Genomic DNA, 26,643 nt, shown 5'->3' with positions numbered 1-26,643 from the left:
AGTGAGAAAAAAATCATTTCTACTCTACAGTTTATAAAAATATTAGTCTTAGTCTTATTAGTCTTAAAGGATTTGCTATTTATTCAACATTCTATTTCTATGATCTATCCACATTATTGCCTATAAACATAACTTTCATGATGAATAAAATTCAATTTAGTGAATATGCCACTATTTTTTTCAAGTATTGTCTGCTCATAGATATTTGGATGGTATTCCCATTTTGGGGATACCATCCAAATATTTATTTTTTCAATCTATGAACAGTGCTACTATGAACAGTCTCAAACATAAATACTGGTATTCATACTAAAGAGTTCTCTAGGACAATATCTAGAAGTCAAATTGCTTGGTCATAGTTAATCTGAATGTCAATTTTGTAGGATAGTGCCAAGTCATTTTCAAAATAATTATACTAATATAGACTCTCTCCAGCAGCGTATCTCAAAGTATCTGTTGATCCACATCCTTTCTAACATTTGGTATTCTAACACTTCTGAATTTCTGCAACTATAATAGATTTAAAATGGCGTTGCATGGTTGTCTTGATTTATATCACTTTGATTATGAACGTGAGGTTGATGTGGGACATTTGAATTCCTTTTTAGAAAAATGAAGTCTTTTGTCTATTTTTGATTGGGGTTATTTGTCTTTTTCTTCTGATTTGTACAAATTCTTTACATATTCCTTATATAGTCTGTCTTTGTCAGTCATATTTTAGTTGGAGTTCTAGGATTCCTACCATCAAATATTGGTCTTTTTACATTATTCCACATCTCTTCTCTGTTTGGCTAATACTAGGACACACCTTTTTCTTCTATTCTCAAAGTAAGGATCAAAAAATTGTGGCAAGTACTAAAGAAGATGTTAACCTTTGCAGCAAAGTGCTAAGTCATGATTATATATAATCATGTGTATATAATTATAATACATATCAAATGGACTTATACTTAAACCTATTTGGGCATTCAGAATTGAACAAAATAATATTATCGATAGTGGCATATGCATTCTTTGTTATTTGGCTTTTGTCCTAGAATAAGATTTCTCATGGAAGAAGAAATGGAAGAGAAATCCTAAAACTGTATACAGGAGGTCAGGACAGAAATCAACGAGGCTATGAAGGTCACTCCCATTTTGTCAAATGTATCAGTTGATTCTGATAAGAGAGGTTTACTAAATATGCTTAAGGGTAGAACTCCTTTTAACCATGTGGTTCTCAGGTAAGCACTATTTACTTTTGTGAAATGTCAAGGTTTAGTTTTTTCTTTAGGTACCTGTTTTTTGACTGGTCAATTTCATAACCATTAAGCAATTAACATTAGTGTTTGAGAAATACTCGTTGTTATAAACATCACTGAAATTAAATCAAGTATTATTAGAGATTGTTTATAAAGAACAAAGTGAACTGCAGACTAGGACAAAAGGGAAGTTCAGCCTTTGACTAAATTCTCTGAGTCTAAAAAGCACTCATCTGTGAAAGATAACCTTGAATGTATGTGTATTTATTTGGATGTGACTTCTTTGTGATAAATACAAAATTATTCATCAGGCCATGTTCACTCATGAAAAAGGATCTTTTCCAATACGCAAATTTAAGATTACCCCTTGGAGAATTCTGAAATTTAAAGAAAAATCTTGGCAGGGTATGAACTCTATGAAGTGAAAACTTCCATATGCCTCATGTAGACTTTAGAAATATGTAGAAGAGCATATGTGCATGTCGAAAGACCTTTGCATTTTGGAAGCAACGTTAGAATGCACAACTGATGGAATTACTGTCCTGTAACAACAAAAGTTTTTGCTTGTAAGTGAATGGATAATGACTGTAGGGCATGGCTAAGAATAACGACGACTGCTATCATTTGTTGAGTTTTTGCTCTTATAATACTGTTGTATCAACTGATGGAAATCTCATGATCTTTTGCGTATACATTACCCTTATTTTACAAAGAAAATGAAGCACAGAGAGGTCAAAAATCTTGTTCAAGGACACAGACTGGGTCTAGAAACAGCAACCTCTCTCTTGCTCCTATTTCCAACTTCTTGTCCTCCTGCAAACTTCCCCCACCCCCAGATTATCTGCATTAATACCATTTTTGGTTCAACAAGATGAAGCTCTCCTAATTAGTGCTTTGTGTTAGGCTGCAAGGTCCTAGAGGTTAGGGGCAGTCTTGTACCTCTCACAGCACCACATGTGACTAGGTATGAAACAACGGCTGGATAACTTACTGCTGTCATCACTGCCCACAGGTCCCCAGATAACTACTGTCCTTGTTCTCCAAATGCCCTAACATTTTATTGTGTCTAAACATTTGCAAAGCTTATGGGCATTTGGCAAGGTATCTCAGCACTAAATTAACAATACACATTCCCAGTGGTCATTTCCACCAAGTATTAATAGTACAATGGCTTTTTTTCATATTTAGGTACTGTATTGAAAAAAAGTACATATGCTGACTTTAATATTATTAAATTTGATTCATCTTATTGCATCAAAAGACAATGGTAAGGGCAAAGTACCAGGGAAAAGTTTAGTTAGGCCTAGAATCCTCTAGTAACGTTTACATATGGTGAAACCCTAGGTTGCTTCAGAAAACCTTAAACAGGCTTTTGGCCACAAGGAACTAAAAAAATCCTAGATGTGGAGAACTAATGGGGGCAGATATAAAGACCGTGATGCAAACAGTGTACGGAACTAATTACATGACAAAATTAGCTCTAGGTATAAAGGAGAAGAGTGTATTATTGAAGGAGAGATGCCAGGGGCCAGGTAGGGGAGTTGCTATCATTTGCCTTTGCAAAGAGTGTCCAAGAATTCTGGACACTGAAAGGTTAAACAAAATCAACTAAGTTTATAACCCAGATTCTAAAGAGATATTACCAGATAAGCTGACAAGGTGATTTTCCAGATCATAAAGAACTGATAATTATAATGACTAGACCCCTACACCACCAATAATCCCTCAAAGACTGGAACTTGAAAATGAGTGATGCTTGTTTTTCCATTCTTGGGATACTTCACTTAATATAATGGGTTCCAACTCTCTCCAGGAGAACCATAGAGATGTCGTATCTTCATCAGAATATTTCCCATATTATTTCATATCATTGTACAAGAAATAATGTATACATTATGAGGACATACTGTATCTAACAAGATATACTGTTAGACTCTTTGATTCTGTAAAACTAAATTGAAAAAATATATATATATAAGAAAAAAAAAAAAAAAAAAAAAGAAAATGAGTGAGTGGTTCTTCTGAACGATCTCACAGACTCCAACTGACAGTGATGGGTAACCCTGCAGAGTTTTCAGGCAAAGGCTTTAAAATGAAGAATAGAATAGAGATCAATGAGAACTTGTCGAAATCAAAGAGGAGATGAGAGTTTGCCATCTAACGATAAGACAAAAAGAAGAAAACCAGAGGAATAAAGTTCATTTAAAAAACTGAACATTGTGAATGATTACCACAGACTTGTAGCTGCCAGGATCAAGAGAGATGGTTATATGGGGGGAAAAACAAAAACAAAACAGAAAACCTTTTCCTCAAATATTATTCATTAGTTCAAGCCAAAAATAGGAAAATAAAGTCATTGTGATAATAAAAATTATGAAATAATAAACAAATTAATAGATATTTTAGGGGAGGGGAGATCAAATGCAGTTTTTTCTTTTTCAGTGGTAGGAGGTTTTGGTCCCTGTATCAGTTTCTGAGAGCTTCTGTCACATAATTCCCCACACAGTTCTGGAGGCTGGAAGTCCAGAACCAAGGAGCTGGCAGGGTTGGCTGCTTCTGAGGGCTGTGAGGGAGAATCTGTTCCACGACTGTCTCTTAGCTTCTGGTGACTTGCCAGCAATCTCTGGCTTGTGGCACCATAACTCCCATCTTCATATGTGTCTCCATCTGTGTCTAAATTTCCCTTTTGTAAGAACTTGGTCATATTGGATTAGGGCCCACCCTACTAACCTCATCTTGATTTGGTCCTATTTCTAAATAAGGCTACATTCACAGGTACTGGGGTTAAGACTGCAACATCTTTTGAGGGGATGCAGTTCAACTCATCACAGTTTCATAAATTTTTCCTGGAAAATGCTAAGATATTGTATCATTGGATGAAGAATCTGACATGGCACACAAGTGAGAACCAGTCACTCTGATGGATTTACCCAGAAAACGTTTACAGAGATTCTGAGGTGCCTAACACAATACCTGACCCATTATGTGTTAAATAAATATTGGAAGTGTGAATTCACGAATAATGATACTTTGATTCCCTTTTGTACACCTTGGGGACACTGGCTATATATTGAGAAATGGAGGCAAGGGCTGGAGGTTCCTTCCTAACCCTATGTGTCATTCAAGACAGGAGCTTAAATCATTTCCCTGCTTTCCCTGGGTCTTCTGCACAGGGCTTTTCCCAGCACCAAGCCCACTGCCCCTGCCTGGCATAATCACTGTATTTGGTGTTGTTAGCCCTTCCCTGTCAATTCCACTTATAATCTCCCTTCCTCTCCTCTCAACAGCTAGAACATTTATTTTCTGGGCAGTTTATTTGGCACTGTTAGTTATTGTCCACTGATTCATTCATGTATTCATTCACGCCAATGATCTTTAACATTTTGGACCCAATGCTTCTTTTAGTAACATACTTTATAACACCTGCTGTACTATTTCAAAATGAAAGTCATAGATAATATAGGCCACCTACACATGTAATTTCAAAGAAGTTAACATAATGCCCTGACTACAATATCAAGGGTAAATCAAAGAAAGTAATTTGTAATAAAAATAATAGTTATTCCAATGTGTAAATGCTCAGATGTAAAGAAGTGGTAAGATGCTCGCCCCTATATGCAGAATTTCAGCCAATGTTTCAGCTACAAATGCAGATTGATAAAAGTATGTGATATTGGTGACTTAAATATCAAGAACAGCACTGCCATCAGTGACGTGATTTTATAAAATAGTGGATGATTCTTAGAAAAGTTTCAAATAAAACACAGATCAGCCTACTCTTGACTTGCACAACAATTATTGTCCTAAATCATTCAGGGTATTATAAAAGCATACAACAATGTTTTGCATTTATATATAAAATGGAGTTATGGTTTAGGTTCAGTTCATCATAGTTTCTTTTTGGGTTTTTTTTTTTTGATATGGATGTCTGGTAGGACATTGGAAAGTCATGAGAACATGAGGCAATTCTTTATTACTAGCAACTATTGTGCAAACTGCAGGACATTCAGCCCCCTAGCTTCTGCCCACTAAATGCCTATGGTGCTGCCAGTAATTGTGACATCCAAAAGCACATCTACAAATTTCCAAAATTCCCCCACCAACAAGAACCATTGATTCAGTCATTCCCCAAACATTTAATGAGTTTTCACTATGTCCAAGGTATCAGGTTAAAAGATGAACGGAGGAGAAAAGCTATGAAAACAACTAAAGACAGCAGAATAAGATATGTAGAGTAAATCAAAGTGTGTACAATGCACGGTGGGTACCTATGTAGGAAGGGATGTCACAAGCTTTACAAAATCTAGGCCCCGGAGAACTAAGAGCAATCAGGGTTTTACATCCAAGTGGTTTTCGGTGATTATGATTTCCTAATAGAAGTGCAAGATCCTTGAAGACAGACAGTGTTTTAAAAATCTTTGTGTATCCTCAATACCCACAGCAAATGTGGAATTGTGAAAAGATGACTGGCTTTGGTCAGAATAAGAATAGTTCAAACCCAGTCTCATTGATTTTGTCTGAGCACACATACAGAAAGGAAGATCCAGGTAACCAACTTTCCTGGTTTCCTTCTCCAGTTGTCAGACAGAGCCAATATATATATATATAAGAAACTAAATAAATGGTAGTTATTTTTTATTACTTTTTCTCATTGCAAATTATTAATAAAGGAAGAGAGTTGATGGTACTACCTGTCCATTGGTTGGTTTGGGGGCCTCAAGTTCTTGGAGGTAGCCTGGAAGTAGCCTAGAGCTGATGAAATTTTCATTCTCTTTCTTTCTCCTCCCTCCCTTCCTCTTCCCTTCTCCCCCACTCTTTCTTTCTACTTCAACTTACAAAGAATCATTCAAATGTCAGAGGGAACTAAAGTATTAATAGAAAAAGGTAGAATCAAAGACAGAACAGGGCGCTGCACCACCTCTGTGACAGCATAAACCATCAGGGCTTCTGTAGACAGTCTGAGATATATCCGAAAGATGGCCCAGAGGGCGGCCACCTGGTGGCATCTCCACCTGTCCTTATGTCTGCCTACCTGTATGGAGGTTAATCTCCCATCATGCGAGGCCATCTGAATGTAGCCTGTCTGAAGTCTACAGAAGCTACAGATTGATGAGTTCATTGAGGCAGAACTTAGGAACACAGGGGAAATCTCACATCTCATAGCCAATTCAGCCAACTCAGAGACATTGTAGTGACTCTAATTTTTCAGAGGTTAAATTTTCATAAGGTCAAAAATGCTCTTTGAAATGATTCTATTTAACTATCTAATTAGAATATCTTTATCTAAAGAAATTCTAATATAAACTCTTAAACCATCACACTTTCTCTCTTTTCTCCATTCTTGGTCTTTGTTTATATGTATTCTTCTGATCATGCTCTCCCTAGAAAAAAATCATTAACAGGAGTAACTCAGAGTTAAATCCATTCCTGTGTTTAAGATCACCTTCACAGTCTGAAAGCCTACTTCTATTCAAGGACACACTCCATAGTTAGGATTCTCCTTTGGGCATTGCAGTTAATTTGATGACACTGAATAATAATCTCTTTGTTTCTAATTCATGCTTATATATTTTTGATCCCTTTGGGGTAAAGTTCAGCTAACAGAATGAGCCCAGCTCCTCAGCAGAACTATTCTGAAGATCACATGTTGTACTCAACCAGAGTCTGGGGAAATTGTAGAGACGCAAAGATGACACAAAATTTGCTTTATTTTGGGGGAAGAGAGGCACTGAAGTAATTAATACCTGTCCAGCATTAAGGAATAGACTCTTACCTAATACACACATGGCTCTAGGCCTATGCAAGTTCACTAAAAAAATTCCATCATGTCAGAAGTGTGAACTTTGTTTTTCAAACATTCAGGTAAAGACTGTGACCTCCCTAAGCCAATGATCAAAGACAGATGAAATGGGCAAAACTGTCATAACTGAGTTTACTCAAATTCTTAACAAGTTTCTTTTACTTTCATTCATTTTATTTTTATTTAGCTTAACAATGTGAATGTTGCCTAGATATGAACCATGTTTGAGGTTCACAAAATACTAAAAATATATTAAGTCCCAAACATCTTAAAATCAGATGTGATTCCAGTCCAGTGGGGTCACTTTGTAAGTTTAAGGACAAATACAGCTCAGTAGAAAAAAGAAAAAATGGCAGAACAAAGGATGACAGGTAATAGGAATCAATGAATTGGTTTTAGTTGCCATTAATCTGCATGTAGTTAAAACAGGAGCCACATCTCTGGGCCAATTGTCCTTAACATGTAATAAGGACTTCCAATCTGGCTGCATATCCTGCTTTAGACAAGCTAGGTAACAAAGCTCCTCTTAGTTTAGGAAAAAAAAAATAGAAATAAGACTCATTTTATGTCCTGTCATTGGTAATTCTGAGATTGCACAGCCTGTCTCTCCAGAAGGTTGAGAATTTTTAAGTGAATACCCTATTTTGTGATTTTGACAGGAGAGCACTTTCTGATCATTAAAGAAGCAAGGGGAAAGAATTCTCATTTTAAGATGCTGGAGTTAAACTGAGATCATTTGGAGAGAGGCTCTGAAGCCAAAACGCTTAACAATATTTTCCAGCTTGCAACAACCTATAAAAAAGCACATGTGCAGCAATAAAACAGAACAAGCAGCCATGAAAGGAACATAAAGAGAGACAGACAGACAGTTGTCCAACTCTCACAGAGGGCCCTGGAACATAAAATACTGAGTGTTCCCTGGCATAGCATATCAGGCTCTCCTCCCGTTGGAAGTCATGCTTACTAGAGGCATGGTACCCTGACCATGAGATCCACCTTCAGCTCCCCATTTTGATGAAAAATGATAGCTGCTTCCACAGTAGTTGGTGAAATTAAAGAAGTTGCAAGGTCCTTTAAATATCCATTGTCTCCAAAGACTCCCTGGAGCACCATGGGAAAAAGATATCCTCAGTGGAGCTGTGGATTGTCCAAGGGGTTATGTCGGCCTTATTGCCCCAAACACTGGGAAAAGTATGCACTTTGGGATCCCAAGATCTGGGTTTGGAATTTGACCCCAACATTAACTGGATTTGTAAGCTTTTGACTCTCTCTAAGCCTCATGCTCTTTATTTATAAAAATAAGACTTCTTTGGGAATGATCCAGGAGGTGCTCAATGCATGGTAGTTTTTCTTATTATATATTTTAACTCCACCTTTTCTCATATATTTCCTGTGTTCTAAGCTTATAGAGACTCCATGCTGTAAAAATTAGGCAAGAATGCAAAGATAAGGGTATATGCACACAGAAGATCCTTGCAAGTTCATTTCTCTCCTGCAGATAATTTTTTCTTCTCTAGGGCAGAAGGCTAGAGAACAGACTATCTGAAAATTGGCTGCATCTTTCCCTCTGAGTTGTGAGTGGTCACACACGGTCTTACCAATAGCCAGGTACTCCGTGCTGCAGAAGAACAGGGCCCACCTGTGGCAGAAACTGAGGAAAGGTGAGATGTTTGCCTGCAAATGATGTACTGAATAGGAGAAACCTGAGTTATGTAGAATCATCATCTGTTAGAGCTGAAAAGACCTTGTAGATGATCTGGTTTTCCCCGTTTATAGTACAAGTTTTCTTCCTAACTTAGATCCCACCTTCAACCTTAAAGATTTGAATATATTATGAAAGACTATCCTTTAAAGAAAAATATTTCATGGTTGATAGAACAGAAATTCAGGAAAGTCAAACAACCATAAACTAGACGTAGGATCAAGAACATCATTATATGTGGGAAAAGGACTATTGTACTATAGGCTGAAAGAAGTTGAATGGATAGAATCCAGGTCCTGGTCTGGGAGATGAGGCGACCAGAGAATTCAAAGAAAATGAGGGAAGAGTAAGGGGCAGATGTAACCTCAGTAGCTGCTATGGAAATTGCTCTTATCACTTTTGAGGCAGAAGATTCTTGAGCCTTTACAATTACATGGTGCTGACAGAACCTTGGTAAAGGGGCAGGAGAATTCATTCCATCTGGCTGAGCTGCAGAATCTAGATGAGTACAGATTATGAAAGAAACACCAGCAAGTCCCATAGTATAATGACATGAACCTCTTTATGGAGTCACTCCCCAACATGCTTGTTCCCGTTTCATTCCACATTAGCCAACTTTTCCACCCAAGTGTGTGTGTTGCTAGTTGTTGAGACTTTACAGAATTCGGCTGCCTCCCTAACTAATCCCAGTACAAGAATAAAACTTTAAATTTATTTTTAGCAAAGTCTGCGGTTAGCTTGTAAGACTTTACCCTTTTTTAGGATCTTTTGAAAACACAGGCTTTAACAAAGGTAATTCCCTCTTTGAGGGCCAACTAACAGACTACATATTAATGGTGGCTTCTTTTAATGATTTCCATCTGAGTAGCTTTCATCTGCCTTGACGCTCGCAAGAAATAATAAAACAAAGTATTAGGGTATGAGGTAAGCCAACTTTGACATTTGAAGCTTGAACTTTCTGTACCTAGTCCCTTTTCTGCCCCTTCTCCAACCATATTTCCGGGTGCAGTTACTCAGCACCCTCCCCACAAGGCCCTCAGAAAAAACTGTCATCAGTTATTTAACCTTTTTTTGAAATTCAAATCCCCTCTTTCTAAAAGTTGAATCATATGCAATTGTCAATATTTGACCAGTTTTGATCTAGAAAAATGGCAACTGCATTATAATTCAATCTAGCAGTGATTTCATCAGTAATTGTGAAATGAAAAGGACTGTCTTGTATTTAAAGGTGAAAGAAGCCTAAGATATGACATAACTCAACCATGCCTCCATTTCCAACCCTCTGCATTTTTCTTAGAATCAGTACCCAGAGAAGCCCACAGGTGCTGGGCTCTGCCGTTGGGTGCTGAGGGGCTTCAGGCTGCTTAAGAGTTTCAATCTGCTAGAATTGATCACCCAGGACAGGAGTCTTACTCATGGCTTAATTCCTTGACTACATCTACAAAATAGACTTCTGAGGATAGAAATCTGTTAAAACATACTATCAGGCCAGCTAAGCTATGGAATTAGATACAGAGGCTCTTGGGTGAAATTATAATCACTTTAATAATTGGTTAGACCACCCCATGTGTTAGGTAAAAGTAACCTCATTGTACAGTTGCAAGGGTTTGAATTGGCACCTGGACCAGCAAGCTATTTTGAATACAGGTTCTCTTTGAATTTCTTCTGATAGCCCACAAGCCACTTCAGCTGCACCTACTTTCAAATTGAACCGAAGAAGCATGAAAAAGGTTATCAAGCAATTCCAAAGACATTATTAGTCACATGCTCAGGCCAGAAATCCAAAACACAGAAGGGAAGAATTATAGTGAAGTCATTCCAACACTGAAAACAAGTCAGTCTTTATCAGGCATGATAATACTGTGATTCTAATCAACATCCCAATAGTGAAAGTCAGTCTGTCTGTTCATTCATCCACCCATCCAAACATTTCTCCCATACTATTTTTGAAGGCACTACACTTGTGATTCTACTTAGGTAGAAGCAGCTTCCTTCTCCTGGGGAATTAAGGACATAGTAGGAGGAAGAAGTTAAGGCACAAAGACGCACTACAGAAAGATTAAGGCGATACTTCGAAAGATGAACTTCTAAGTATCAAGCTAGTATTTGGAAGAACTCCTTACAGACGAGCAGAATGAGAAATCATCATCAGGAAGAGCTGCAAAGAGCTCCTGTGGTTTTGTGAGGCAGGAAGAACTTGGAGAGCACACCATGGGTGCCTGGCACAGCACAATTGAGTCAGTATGTCCTTTCACCTCCAGATGCCGTACCAGGCAAATTGTTTCCAGAAGGTAGAAAAGCTCACTGGCTACCATAGCTTGTCCTTAGGCAGAATCTTTTTTATCCCATTAAATGGATGCCTTCCATGTGTTAAGTCATATCAGTCTTCTAACTGACTACTGTTATTTCATAGTATTTTAGACCTACAATTTAAGAGAAGACTGGAGGTAGGAAGCAGCTTAGTACAGAATCCAAAGGTGTCGAGGACATTACAAAAACTTAATGCAAAGTGAATCGGCAGCAAAAATCCATGGGAAGTTGGGAACAATTACAGATATCATCTGCACACAGGAAATCGGAGAATCACAACCAGAATGGAATTACCATTAGTGATTTTTATGGTATCATCTCCTAATTTACTGCTCACTTTATCAAGTAGCCAATTTCTTTAGATATATTGGCCACATCTATTGATCACTTTTTGTGTTCGCATCTTACGAAATAGAGCAAAATATCAAAGCAGCTTTGAATGGGCAAATTCGAAAACTTCACCACTTACCTGGTTTCTTATCATATTTCTTCCCACACATCTAAAGGTATAATTCTAGACCAAGAGAAACCAGGACTCAACAAAATGAGAACCGGCTCCGCCTACCAACCATCCTGTTTTCTCAGGTCTGTTAAGCCAGTCACCCAAGAGAAGAGAGAACAAATTGCAGCAGTACTTACTCGCTGGTGATGGAGTGCTGCACCCACTGGGAGGAGGGTGGCCGTGCAGGCCATGGAGGGGAGGCAGGGAAAGTCCTCCGATGACAGGCGGAAACAGTAATGGGTAGGGTGTGGCCGGATAGTGAGTCATGTGTCCATTCACTGCTGGGACTGGACATGCGTGGCTACTGGTGGTCATGTTTCAGGCCTCACAGAACGAAAAGCTCTCTGGGGCAGGAACACATCACTTCAGATCTTGAACCAAAGTGAGGGAGGCAAAAGCAGGGCAGGAGGCGAGGCTGGGCTGTGTCAGGGCCAGAGGCAAGCTGATGACCTTGCTTCGTCACAGCATGGTTTCTGCAGCTTTCGTTGTGCTTCACTGATTACAGGAAGGATGCCTTTTGGTTCAGCTTCTCAGTTTAAGGCTGGGGAGACACTAGCACCTTCAAATTTTAGACATGGTAATCCTGTAAGAAAACAAAACAAATACACACACATATATATGTCTCAAAGTCAAAATATTTCCCTCTATATCAAGTTATTACATTAAAAAATCTCTAATTGTTGTTCCCCTATACTTATTTTGCAAAGAGTCATAATTTTCTAAAGTTCTCATATTCTAATATAGATTAAAACTTACACAAAATAACTGATCATTTGATATTAAATAGCAAAACCTTCCACTCCTACCATCATCCCCTATATCACTCACCCTGCTAAATTTTTCTCCATGGCACTTAAACAACTTGACACATTACATGTGGGAGTGTTTGTTTTTGTTTGTCTCCCCCATTAGCATGTACTCACCAGGAGGGCGGTGTTTCTGTTTTGTTAACAGTTATGCTTCAAGCTCCTATAAGAGTATCTGACAAATGATAGATGCTTAATAAATACTTGTTGAATGAATGAAATTTTCTTCTTGCTCTTTCAGGGAAATTGATTATGTAGTGCTACTCTAACCTATGTGCTTCTAAGCTTTTACATATTTTATATGAACTTTGGATTTTATTGCAGCCATTTGGAATGACATACCCAACAACAACAACAACAAAAAAAAAGCTATAGGAGAAAACTACAACCTAAGGAAAGACTGACACAGTGAAATATTTTATATCTGTTCCTTATTACCAACACAACCACCATTCCTGTAAGAATACCATTCATCTAGCCATCAATTGATCCATACAACTATCCTCCGCCCATTTGTCAGTCTGTCCAGTCACTCATTCATCAATCACTTCTTAATTTACTATTATGTGCCAGCTGCTAAAGTAGGCAGTGGAGACAGAGTATAGAAGAATACTCATGTGGTTTCTGCCCTCATGCAGTTTCCAGTTTTGACAACTCCTGATTGAAGTCAGATTGTTAAGGAAGTCTAAACTGCCCCATCCCCCACAAAGGACATTCCAGGGATGCTCAACACAGGATTCCATGAGACTGGGAATGGAAGAAGCCTAGGATAGATTCTAGGGTGGGCTGGCTGTGGACTTCACAGGCTCACCTTGGCCAATATATATTGGTTATTCCAATAACCAGTATTATATCAGAATCTCCCGTGGAGCCTGTGGAATGGCAAACTCTGAAAGTATTAATAGACCCCACATGGCAATAAACAAGAATACCACCTCAACACCAGCACAGAGTGGTTGTTAAGAGCATAATTTCAGAGCCAGACTGCCCAGGTTCAAATCATAATTCTGCCCCTTGGGCAATTATCTGACTTCTCAATATGTCAGTTTTTTTTCCTGTAAAATGGGGATAATAGAATTTACTTCAGAGGGGTATTGTGAGGATTAAATGAGGTAAATACAACAGAAGAACAGTACCTGGTACATAGTAAACACCAGGTAAATAGTAAATACTAAATACAAGTTTGCTATTAACATATGTGTTGTACCATCAAATGATACGCTCTCAGAACAAGCTTGTTGGAATAGACAAGAGGCTTTGGGGTCAGGGCAGGGAGGAGACTACATCATTGTAGTCCCAGTAAAAGAATATTAGGAATAAAACTGTGTCGCAGAAGTAAGGAAGAAAAGGAGGGATCTGAGTAAAGTAAGAACAATGACCCATTAAGGCTTACTGATTCTCCATTTGTGAAGTGAGCCAGTTTAAGTTATTACAAACCCTAAAATGTTCCAATCAATAATAATTTCCATTTATTATTTACCATGTATCTTTACCATGTATCAAGCACTTCACTTATGGGCCCTAACCTCTAGCCATTTGAACTGCCCTAGGATGCACCTATTATTCTTATTTTCCAGATGAGAAAAGTCAGTCTCGGTGAGTTTCAATGACTTCCCCTAACGTCACGGCGCCTTCTCTGCTTTTCCTCCTCCTGGTTGTACTCCACAGAGGAAAAACTCTATGAGCAGTAGTGGTGTTTGCTTCCGTCCTCACTTAGATGACATTTGCCCCAGGGCCTTGAATCCCTGGCCTATTAATATTAACAACGAACATTGTCTACAGTGAGACCATATGGCCCCAGGCTCCCTGGAACTCTGCTGAACGTTACAAAGGAGACTACATTCCTGGTTGGCTTATGTAACACACTAACTCTAAAAACGATGTTCCACCCCAAATATCAATGCCTTCTTCAACTTTCAAACCACAACTGGTTTCTTTCATAGAAAGAAAGTATATGGATTGTGCTTCCACGTTATCTCAGAGGTAAATGTTTTTGGTGGCTTTTTCCTTCTAAAAAGTATACACATCCAATGTATCTAATACATTTACTTTGCAGTTTGCAGCAAATTAATTAGAAAATAAACAATCCCATTTAGTATTTGCTGCATTTCCACTCAATTTGATTTTTAAATCACACACAAAGCCCAGCATTGTTATAAATGGTCTTTCTATCTCCCTTTGACAAACTACCTCATTAACTGGTGGAGCTGACAGTTCAGCAAACCCACCCCCGCAGGGCACAATTCTCTGATTTTTAAAGCTGTTTGTTTGTTTTTTACCAACCAGGGAGTTTCTACCCTCAATAATCCTTCATTTCTTTTTGCTTTCAAACTCTGCAGATTGTCAGCGTCTTGCCTGCCTGGTCAGTATCTTGCCTGGGATTTTTTTTTTTTTTTTTTTAAGCTACTTATAATAGGCAAAAGAAAAAAAAAAATCAATGTGTTGGGAAAATCCCGTTGGGTTGGTGGAAAATTGTCTGAGCAATCACTGGGTCTATGTTCACATATGTGACTGATTAAGGCTATTCCTGGAAGCAGAGAATTTCCTTTGTTTCAGGCTTTTAGAAAAAAGAATAGCAGTGTTTTTTTTTCTTCATGCCTGATTTGAGTTTGGGCTCATCTGGGGCTCTTTCCTTCACCACCTGAGGCAAAGCAAACAGGAGCAGGGTAGAAGAGGGGAAGGAAGTGGGACTGGGTTAGGAGGTCTTGGATCTACCACCCATGAGATTCCCTGGGTATCAGTTTCATCATCTGTGAAGGGAGTCAAGTGGAGGAGGCTTTAAATCAACTTTCTTAAACTGCATTGTCCAGAAAACAAGTGTTTTACAAAAACATATTAAGTGAGAAAAATGCTGAAAATTGTATTTTAGAAGAAAGAAAAGAAAGGATTTTTAAATAATTGTTTGCCTAGTTGATATTGTTATGCAATAATCTGCCTTTGATGAATAGGATGCCAGACAGGAGGAAGCATGACAGGTCTATCCACCAACCACCTGAATGATACATGCCCATTCGGTGGTGAGGCCTCAGTAATCTTTACAAATCTCAACATTTATGCCCATATCTACGATATATCATTAATAAAATAACTTTAATTTTCTCTATAGATATTTATGTAGTCTCCAAATTCATGAATGTTTTTGTTCTATTGAAATGCTCTTTAAAATGACATTTTAGTAATTTCTTGTTACATTTCATTCACCAGAGGTTATTTTTGTATAAATTTTAGCTCGAATTTTCACATAAGTGACCAACCAGATACTTCCCAAGATTTAATATTTATTTGATAAACATAATACTTACATATGATTTTTAAAAGTTAAATAGTTCCTTTAGACCAGTGGTTCTCAAAGTGGGTCCCCTGAGCTGGAAGCATCAGCATGACCCAGAAATTAAAAATGCAAATTCTCCAGACCCTACCTGAGAGAACTACTGAATCAGAAACTCTGGGATAAGCCCCCCTACCTGTGTTCTAACAAGTCCTCCAGAGGATTCTGATGCACCTAAGGTTTGAGAACTACCGCTCTTGCTGTTGACATAAGATTGGCAAATTTCTTCTGTAAATCTCAAGAATAAATATTTCAGATTTCGAGCCATACAATTTTTGTCACAACTGCTCAGCTCTTCTGTTAGAGAAACTACTTGTGGCATAAAAGCAGCCACAGACTATCCATAAATGAGTGGGTATGGCTGTATTCCAATAAAACATTATTTACAAAAACAGGCTGTCTGCTGAATTTGACCTCTGGGCCATGGTGTGCTGACCCCTGCTTTAAAGAACAACAGTTCTCTACCCTTCTCCATCCTTAAGTTCCCCTCCCTAGGAGCAACTATTTGAAACTTTTTGGGCTTTTTTCTGTTATTTATATTTCTAGATAATGTAAACAAATTATTTTTCACAATTTTATAAAATTTTCTTTATCATCTATTGGTTTCTACTACAAATATGATCTAGCTTTCTTAGGTTATCGCCCACACATGCAAAACTCTCCTTCGTCTCTTGTCCCAACATAATTTTATCACAATTTTAATAATGAAAAATCATTTACATTATGTTTACATTATGACCAGGTAAATATTGTTACAGCTGAATCACATGATGTGCTACCTTAGCGGGTCCTTTCCTATAAAATTTTTTGTGTTTCCTGAAGTTAACTGCTTTATTTACATAATTTGGTTAGTTTTCTTTGTATCTTTGAATAATTCTTTTCTAACTCATACAGACAATTTTGTCAGACATGTCACATGATAAATGAGTTCCACAACTGGAGACATTCCTCCTGCTCTAGAGCTCATTGGCTTCTTTCCTAGCCTTATGTACAGATGTCAAACTGGGACTTTCTATTATTGCTTCTCTCTTTTGTCAGAAACTGTTTCATGGATCTCATGTCTTCCTCTTTTGGTTTTCTCATTTGGGTGGCTTTTTTCCTAAGAGTTTTCTGAAAAAATAGGACACGGGAAGTAACTTTTTTGAAACTTCGAATATATTAAAATATTTGTATGCTATACCTCACGCTTAATAGTTTAGCTAGGTATAAAATTGTAGATTAGAAATAATTTTCTTAATCAGCATTTTAAGTATGTTGTACCATTTTTCCAAGCTTTTCACTTTGCTTTGGAAAAGTCTAATATTATTCTGAATTCTGATCCTTTATAATTTTTATAATCTTCTATTTATCTCCTATGTATCTTTTTTTGTTTTGTGCTATGCACTTGGTAGAGGTGTTTAATTTGCTACTCATGTCCTATTAGGGAAGATTTAATTTGAATTTCCTTTGATAATATCTTCCTTAACTTCTATTTTGTTCTCTCCCTTTGGAAATCTTATTTAGATGGTATATCTTTTAAATTGATTCTCTAATTTTATTATACTGTCTCTTCATTTCCACTTCAACTATTTGTTCTGCTTTTTGGAAGATATCCTCACCTTTAGCTGCTAATTACTCTGTTGAATTTTATATTTATGTTAACATACTTTTAACACCTAAGAGTTTTTCTTATTTATTTATACATTCTGTTTATTGTCATGACTGCCATGTCTTTTCTGATATCTTTTATTATATTGAGAATAGTTCTTTTTAATGTTTTATTCTGATTATATTAACTGTTTCTCTTTCTTTTTTTCTGTTTTTTATTTACTTTCACATTAGACGTATTTCTCAATTGCATTGTCTGCCAAATTCTCTAGCCATGTCCACTCATATTTAAAAGAGAAAGCTTATTGCAAGCTCTAGTTTCGTGGGTGAGGCCTGTCAAGTGAGTTTCATGATAAAGTGATCTAACTGGAATATTTCATTGTGGAACTCCCCAAATGTCAGATTTATAGGCTTTTTATTTGGGACTTTTTGGTAACTCCATTGAGAAATCCTCTAAGTGTTTACCCAGGGTGGGGAAAAAAGAAAAAGCCTTACTGAAAGACTCTGGTAGTTGAATGAAGGAAAGAGGCTGGGGCTGCTGGTGGATTTATTATTAAATATGTAGCCTTTCATGTTTTCCTCTTGTTTTCTTCCTCCCCACTCCACCTGTATGTCTGGTACCAAGAACTCAGTATCACCTCTAGTTCAGTTTCTTCAGTAAGTAGGTTTACCTTTCTTACCAGGGTTGGGTTATAGTAATCATCAGGATACAGTAAGTAAAGGACTGGATTTAATTTCCCCTTATTCAGAACACCAGCCAGTTTTCTATCTCAATGATCACACCCACCTTTCAGGATATCTGGTAACTCTACTTGGGGAATGGCCAAGATCCTACCGCTTGTATCTCCTTGCTTCTCCTTTTTCTTCTTCTTCATCGGACACTTAGTCTGCTTTTTGTACTTTGTTACTTATTTACCACAGCACATCTACTTTCCATTTTTAAAAACAGTTGCTGCCATCTCTTATCTGTGATAACTGTCACTTAGGTTCTTGTTATCTTTGATGGTTTATACTTTTTACCTCCCCTGTCATTTTAGTGAAGATTTGTGAACAGGAGAAAAAATACATGCCTTTATTATATTTCACTGGAAGTTTGTCAAATTAAAAAAAAAAAGTGACCTGTGGTCAAATAAATTTGGGAAACCTAGACTGGATGGTTCCTTATCCTTTTCAGTTCTAAATTCATTCTATGAAAATAGAGTTGAAGAATAATCTAACTATGTGAACTATGTGTCCATGCCATGAAAAAAAAAAAAAAAAAAAGAAAAGGAGTCTAACTATGAGGAGAAGTTTCACTGAAGACCCCAACTGAGATAAGACTAAATCAATCAATGTCTAAATTGTTATTCCCACGTGGCAAGAGAAAGACAGTAATGGCTCCAACCTAAAATTGAACAAAAGAAAGTGAGATTTGGCCTGCCATCATGGACATGCAGGGGGCTGTGTCAAATAACTTCTACAAGGAAATAAATAAAGGTGGGATTTCAATTGCCTTAGCCATACATCTGCAAATGTATTGGATAATTAGAAATACTATTTAATGCACTCATGACTTGATACATGCCTTCTTGAAGACTCCAACTTGGAGAGAGAATTTTTATTAGAGTCTTCCCCAAGATATTGGAGCCAAACACTTTAACAGGCAAGAAGTGTTCGTTTTACACTGTGCTGCCTTCAAGTGTAATCCAAGTGACAAAATAGATGAGATTTTTGGAGAAAAAGCTGTATCCATTTCCTCCTACTACAATTTAGCAGCACCATGGCTGATGTGGCTAACATAAAAAACAGGAATAAGTGAAAAAGATATATTTTTAAAATGTCTTGTGAGGGAGTATAGAAAATTCTCCAGTATTTCTGTGGCTGATTTAGAACTTGGTATGGGAAGATCTTTGCTTCAACAGATACTGCACACATATTACCTCTTTTTCCAATGTATTTTAACTCAAATTTCCCTATTTATTTAAGGCATTGGTTCCAGGTAATACCACTTAAAATTTTTCAAATGCATTCAGCCAAATACCTGTGTTCAGCAAAAATGCCAGACTCAGCACAAATCCTGTCAGTTGCTTTTGCTGCTGTTCTTGATAGAAAAGAAACATGGCTGTGAAGAAGGCAGTTGTGCATGCCTGGTGGTTTTGTAGCCTTTCTTATGTTCAGCATCTTCATCATAAATATTGCTGATAAAATTACGTTCACCTTAAAGAGAAGCGGCCATGGAAAAACTTGAATTTGGCCAACAAGAGATATTCCTTACCTCCTTTTAATTTAATTTGGGAATGAAGGAAATAGAAGAGAGTTGTTTAGAATCCCTTAGACCACCAAGTAAGCAGAGAATGAAATCTACATAGCTTTCTCTGCATCAGGAGGGGTCATTTGATATATTAAAGATCTATTCTTAAGAAGCATATACAGAATGTCCCTGTGTTCCTTTTTAGGCCACTTTTATGAGATTCCATCTGTTAAACACAAAGTGAAAATATGACTTTCAGAAAAATAACAGGTGGAAGCACACATATACTAGAATTTATAAAACTCTAAGATTTTAGTTCCATAAATTATGAGAACAGGAATGTAAATATGGGTTTTTAGGAAGTCAACACTCAGCCCAAAGTTACATTGCACACACATCCGAAGAGTTAGTTTTCACCTAAGGTATTTTTACATAGATTGTCAAACATAAGGTATAGAATATGTATAGAACTGAATGTCTGCTGGTATCACTGCTTGTTTTTGAGAAAAGTGGCAGCAGCCAATTCTTTGTACAATAGTTTCCATGCTGTGTATCACAGAACCCTGCTAAGCCAAGCAGAAGACTAAACTAGAGTTTGGTTCTCAAGGGAAATTCAGACATCTACAGGCTGGTTAGAAACCTGTGGGATAGCTTAGAAGCAGTCTTCCCGATGGGAGTCTCTACATTGATTGGTGATCCATCTATCTCACTTCTTGGAATCTTGCTATTGATTGGTTTTGAATGCCCAACACACCAAGCAAGACAGAGAAAAGACCAGCATAAAAATGGAAAGAGTTATAGAGAAGTAAGTTGGCAGAAGTCATGAGGCTAGAGGAATCATGTGTAAACAAGAGACATGAGACAGAGAGAACAGAGAACCAAGGTATTGGTAAAAACAGAGAAAAAATGAGTCACAACAGCTACAACAGTGCTGAGTTTGGCTTTCCTGTCAAGAACAGCATTCCGGATTTTGTAAGACCTATGTCTTCAACTGTTCAAACTGGTTTATATTTTTTCTTTTTCCTCTCTTCCTTACAACAACTTCCAATTGACATCTCTAGGCCTTAGACCTCATAAGAATCTTACTAACCCAGCATTTAACTCTGCAATTTTGGGAAGGAAAATGTACTCAATCTTCAGTTGACTGTGATTAGGGACCACTGATGGAACGTCAACTTGTATACTGAGATTACAACTGACATAATACTATCAAGTGGGATTTGTAAGTTTCCATTATGAATGACACTGTACTAGAAAAGAGCAAAAGAGACATTTGAGGTTCCTGGACCCTTATGGTTTATAATTTAACAAGGAGAGTTTAAAGACATAGTATACCTTGCTAGAGTAAAACTCACTATGTATGCATATCCATTTTACTTGAAAGTGGATTTATGGAACATTTATTCATTTTATAAAAGGAAAATTCATATAATTGAAGTCATAATAGGGTCACCAAAGTAGTGAATTTAAATACTACTTAATATTAATTTAGTGTTTAAATATTACAACATGCTTATAACTTTTGGGGGGTATATCTATTCTAGAAAGTGAGGTCTAACTATATTTTTTAACAAATTTTCTCACTTGAATTTATAAAGTCAAGATGGAAAAAAAAGAGCAAGAATTTTTGAGGGATATTTGGGTTATTTGTGTTTGTCAGATATACGAGATGGTCACATGGTTTCCATGTTAATAAGGAATTGGGACCGTCAGAGCTGCCACAGAATGTCAGGGCACTGTGCACATGGGTTACCCATGCTCACTTCATGTCTACTCAGGTTCTGGCACCAATGCTGGTCTTTCCGCCTATATATGAACCAGGTTAAGGGTACCTTAGGAGCTTCTTGTGATGGCAGTCAGGATCCTGGATTACTCTTGCTGCCCAATATCCAGTGAGCTGTGGGTGATCCTTGACATGTGTATTCATGTCAATCTGGACAGGTAATCTGGAACTATTACCACACAGCCTTGACCTACCATCTCTGTTTGCAGTCATTGTAGCTTGGTCTATATGCCATCCAGCATACTGGGCCCTTTTGGAGAGGGATCAGTATCCATTTTGGACACTGAGCATCATACACTTAGCTCCCTTGAGAACAAAACCTATGGCCAGGCAAGTTACCATAGCTCAGGTCTTTTCCTATCTCATGTTCTTTTCATTCCCCATTAACTTTACCTCCCAAGGTCAAAAGAAATATCACAGCTGCATTCAGTAGAAGAGAGCTTTCCAAGTGGTATTCAAAAAATGGGTTAGAAGTACGCCTGCAACTCCAATCTCCTCAGTCTCTAGTGGCTGCACAGAGTCTGAGGGTCAGGAAGGTGGAACTGAGTCCTTGACTTAATGTGCCCATCCATCAGCAGATTCTTTGATTGCCACCATGGGCCATGAACATATTATTAATTTCTGCATGTAGCATGATGTGAAAAAGGTTGGGAAGCACTACTTTAGAATTATGATACTGTATATGGAAGACATGACCAAATAAACAAATGTATTGTTTTTTTTTTTCAGGTATGGAAGAAATGCCTAATTTCTTTATATTCTTTAAACCAGAAATGATTGGCCTCCAAATCCTTATACAGTCATATAGTGGGGAATTCAGTCTATTATTATTAGAGTTTTCTCTCCCTCCCAGGGTTATGCAAAGGACCCCGTCTCTTACATAGTGCAAAACATTGGGGTGGGCTGTAAGAAAAAAAGACAACAAGTGTAGACATGTGAAGACATTGGAACCCATCAACATTGCTGGTGAGAATGTAAAATGTTGCAGCCACTTTGGAAAACAGTTTGGCAGTTCCTCAAAAAGTTAAACATGGAGCTACCACATAACCCAGCAATTCCAATCGTGGGTATATACTCAAGTGAACTGAAAATATATGTTCATGCAATACCTTATACACAAATGTTAAGAGTAGCATCATTTATAATACCCAAAGAGTGGAAGCAATCCAAATTTCCATCAATGTATGAATGGATAAACATGTGATCCCTACCCATACAGTATTATTTGACCATAAAAAGGGAATGAAGTAGTGATATGCTATAACATGGATGAAACTTGAAAACATTATACTACATTAAAGAAACCAGGCATAAAAGGCCACATAGTATATAATTCTATATATATAAAGAGCCAAAAAATAGGCAAATCCTCAGACAGAAAGTAGATAGTAATTGCCAGGGACCTGGGGGAGAGAGGAAGAGGGAGTGCTGCTTACGGGTATGGAGGGTTTCCTTTTAGAGTCATGAAAATATTCTGGAATTAGATAGTGATGACGGTAGAACAACTGTAAATATGCTAAGAACCGCTGAATTGTACATCTTAAAAGGATGAATGCTATTTGAATTATTTCTTGATGAATTAAAAAGGGAAATAGGTACATACATAAATACACCAACCGACCCACCAACCCCTGGGCTCAGATCCACAGGTTCTGCTGATACACGCCCGAGGTGTGAGGTCAGTTTGTCCTGTGTGTCTGGCTGTCTTGGTCTCTATATTCTGGGCACTGGGTCTAGCCTCCCCACTGGCACATGAAGGTACTTCCCCAGGAAGGGCTCTCATCTCCAGCAGGCTGTACCAGGAGCAGGTCTGGGTCCTTACTATGCATAGGCCTCGTGGATATCCATCCTCTGCTCATCTTCAGGAAACCTTTCTTTTCTCCCCCCTGCACCTCTTATACACATTTTAGTAAATTCTTCAATTCAGTATTTTTAATGTTCTTTCACTACTTTTATTCTCCCTGAGAGATATTTTGTTATAAACTTGCATCCATTACTTAAAACATATTCAATATTTTGAAGAAAAAAAAGTGACCAAGATATTGATACACACAAAACTAGCCCTGCAAAGAGGTATGCACAAGAATATACAGTAAGAAAAGTGGGAAGGCAAAACATGGAAGAGGATAGTGAGAATTTTACATTTTTGAGCCAGTGAACACCATCAAGAAAGTCTGGAGAGGCAGCAGTATTTCTGATTTATAGTGCTAGTTTAACATAAAAAGGACATGGAGTTAGGCCTCTGTGGAACTATATAATGGCCCCCACAAGTGTCCATGTCCCGATTCCTGAAGCCTGGGAATGTTACCTTATATGACAAAGGGAGTCTGTGATGTGATTAAAATTAAAAATGTTGAAATGAGGAGACTATCCTGATTATCCGGGTAGCCCAATGTAAGCACAAGTGTCCTTACAGGAGGGAAGCAAAGGGAGATTTGATTACAGAAGGTTATGAGGTGGAAGCAGGATTTGGGGTGCTGTGCTTGGAAGGTGGAGGAAGGGGCCAAAGCCCAGGGACTACAGGCAGCCACTAGAAGCTGAAAAGGGCAAGGATACAGACTTCTCCTCGCAGAGCCTTCAGAAGGAACTAAACCTGGTAACACTGTGACTTTAGCTCAGTGAAACTGATCTCAGACTCCTGAGCTCCAGAGCTATGGTAGCATAAATATATTTGGTTTAAGCGTGTGGCAATTTGTTATAGTGGCAATGGGAAACCAATATGTCAGCCTACTCTGAGCCCTGAAGGACCTAATCAAGAACTTGGGACACAAACACTGACAAATTACTTATCCTAAAGTCAACAGCCAGTTTTGCCCCACTAGAATTTTTTTTTTTTTTTTTTTTTTTGTATCTTTTTGTGTGGGGAAAAAACCTAACATGTGATATTAGTGGGAAAAAAACTTGAAGATGCTTACTACAGGCTACTAAAATCTCCTACAATGCTGAAGCAGAGATAAGACAAATGTCAGTTCTACAGGAGACATGGGCTCTAGAAGCAGCCAGGGGTCAAAGTCATGTCAGGAGATGCAAGAGTGTGGTAATTTTGTCAGGAATACACAACCATGCCTGAATAAGTGTTCAAAATGTTCATTTGACTATTTTGCTTCTCTGCCATGCCATGTGGAAATTATGCAAGGTCATTTATTGATCTGTACCCTCAAAGATATCCTGAACATTGCTAGAGCTAGCCATAATATATGACAGAACTCTTTAATCTGAAATGGGTATGATGGAGACAGTCAAATAGTTATAAAGCAAGAGTGAGAGGATTTGTGCACCCATGTGTGAGTTTGTAGAGATAGTACGAAACAAAAATACCAAATTTCAGCATGGGTTTTTAAAATTTTTTTTTTTACTTTTTGTACTTAACAATTTCCTTTACTGTCTTAATTACTATCTTTGATTCTCAAGGGACATGGGAGTAAAAGAAAGAGAAGGGAGTTAATCTCTTCCTCCTCTTATTCTTTTGGGGAGAAGGGAGGAAACAGTAGCTAGAAGAAAAATGAAAGGTCTGACCTCACTTGAATAGTAAAGTTTGGTCTTGCGTATCAGGAAATGACTTATTTTCATTTTAAGTCATCCTAATGTTTTATCTCTTTAAAGTTGGCAGTTTTGCTATGTGGCCTCCAATCCCAGCACTGGAACTCCCTCTCTCTACCTTTTCTTTTGACAGAAAGATCCCTAAAAGATGATTGGGAGATCAAAAGGGACCAATCTCAAAATGCTTTGCTTACCTTACCTGAACGGAGCCAAGTGTGCAACATGGATAAAACATAAAACCAATATGATAAGTCTACCAGAAGGGACTTCTAAGTGGCCCTTTTCCTTTCAGGTAGTCATAGCAAGTGGCTCAACACCTTATTCAGATTACGCTGCTATTACTCAAGACACTTTTGGAACACTTTTTTGGGAGGAAAAGACATTGCTAGAGGAAATGTGGCAGAGTCATTGCTATATTCTCCTCAAATCCCGTTTTTTCTTTTCCTTCCAGTCATACAGGCAAACAGTATTTTCCAACTTCCCCCTGCAACTAGCTGGGGGCATAAGACAGAGTTCTGGCCAGTGGAATGTGGGGGGCTGTGATGTATGCCACTTTCAGGCCTGGGTTCCCAAATCTCCTTTGGAATCCTTCAGGTTCTCTCGTTTGCCTCTATTGCTGGCTAGATGCAGAGGGCTCAGAACAGAACTCCAAGAACCCAGAATGTATCAGAGCTACCACAGGGAGGGAACTTGGGTTCCTGAATGGCTGTGTGGAACACAGATTCTCACTGACTGGCATTGGACTGGGACATTAGTGAGATATAAATCTATATTGTGTTGAGTCTCTGAAATTTTCAGGTGTGTCTTATAACTAGACTAATGAAGTCATTGATTATATAAAAATAATCACTTCATGAGTTTATATTTACACTTCAATTCATCCCCAAATCTTCCCTGCCCCTATTAAGTAGACTTTTTTTTTTTTTTTTTTGAGACAGAGTCTCACTCTGTTGCCCAGGCTAGAGTGAGTGCCGTGGCGTCAGCCTAGCTCACAGCAACCTCAAACTCCTGAGCTCAAGGGATCCTCCTGTCTCAGCCTCCCGAGTAGCTGGGACTACAGGCATGCGCCACCATGCCCGGCTAATTTTTTCTATATATATTTTTAGCTGTCCATATAATTTCTTTCTATTTTTGGTAGAGGTGGGGTCTCGCTCTTGCTCAGGCTGGTCTCGAACTCCTGAGCTCAAATGATCCGCCCACCTTGGCCTCCCAGAGTGCTAGGATTACAGGCGTGAGCCACCGCGCCCGGCCTAGACTTTGTTTTGAAATTATTTTCAAAGCAAATCTAACCTAAGAATGAAGAGATACCACTTTCCCAAATAAACTAATGCTTGCTACAAAGGCACTTAATAAAAAAAGGGGAATTCCAAAAACAATACAATCATCTGTAGCAACACTGAAATAAGTCTACAGCTTCCCCAAGGATCACCTTTGAAACCAGCAACACTCATTTGAATACATGGGAGAGTTTATAATGGATTATAACAGAATTCAAGCCATGGAATTATTGAAAAATAAAATCTTAAAATAATTGCCATTTTAATAATTGCAAAATTCTAATAATTAAAGCTTTTTTGTGTGTTTTTTTTTTTTTGTATGGCATAAGGTGATGGTGTGATCTCTCAGATGAAATTATGGTAGCCAGTTCTTCAGAATAAAGATAGGAAAAGGAAAGTTTGTAAGGAAATACAGAAATATTATCTTGACAGTTTGGCTGGTAAGGAATGAGCTATGATGTTTTTTAGTTGTTTATGTGCTTAGGCAGGAAATTATGTTTCAAGTATTTTAACTTCAGTTGTATAAATATCATATTA

At 37.8% G+C, this 26,643-nt stretch overlaps 1 protein-coding gene across 2 annotated transcripts in view; it reads right to left on the bottom strand.

The window, feature by feature from the left end:
* The window catches only part of RARB (retinoic acid receptor beta), a 702,390-nt gene that overhangs the window by 364,476 nt on the left and 311,271 nt on the right, over positions 1-26,643 (bottom strand). Inside the window, exon 4 of one of the 2 annotated variants that reach the window (XM_069475457.1) lies at positions 11,693-12,138. In XM_069475457.1, the coding sequence (XP_069331558.1) occupies positions 11,693-11,870 (178 nt within the window). In that variant the 5' untranslated portion in view covers positions 11,871-12,138. Of the gene's footprint in view, positions 1-11,692; positions 12,139-26,643 lie in introns of those variants that run through there. The other variant, XM_069475459.1, reaches the window with a different exon arrangement.

This window comes from Eulemur rufifrons, chromosome 7 (genome assembly GCF_041146395.1).
Source record: "Eulemur rufifrons isolate Redbay chromosome 7, OSU_ERuf_1, whole genome shotgun sequence".
In the NCBI taxonomy this organism is placed as follows: Eukaryota; Metazoa; Chordata; class Mammalia; order Primates; family Lemuridae; genus Eulemur; species Eulemur rufifrons.
The sequence above is the reverse complement of the archived record's forward strand: the minus strand, read 5'-3'. Positions and strand labels throughout refer to the sequence as shown.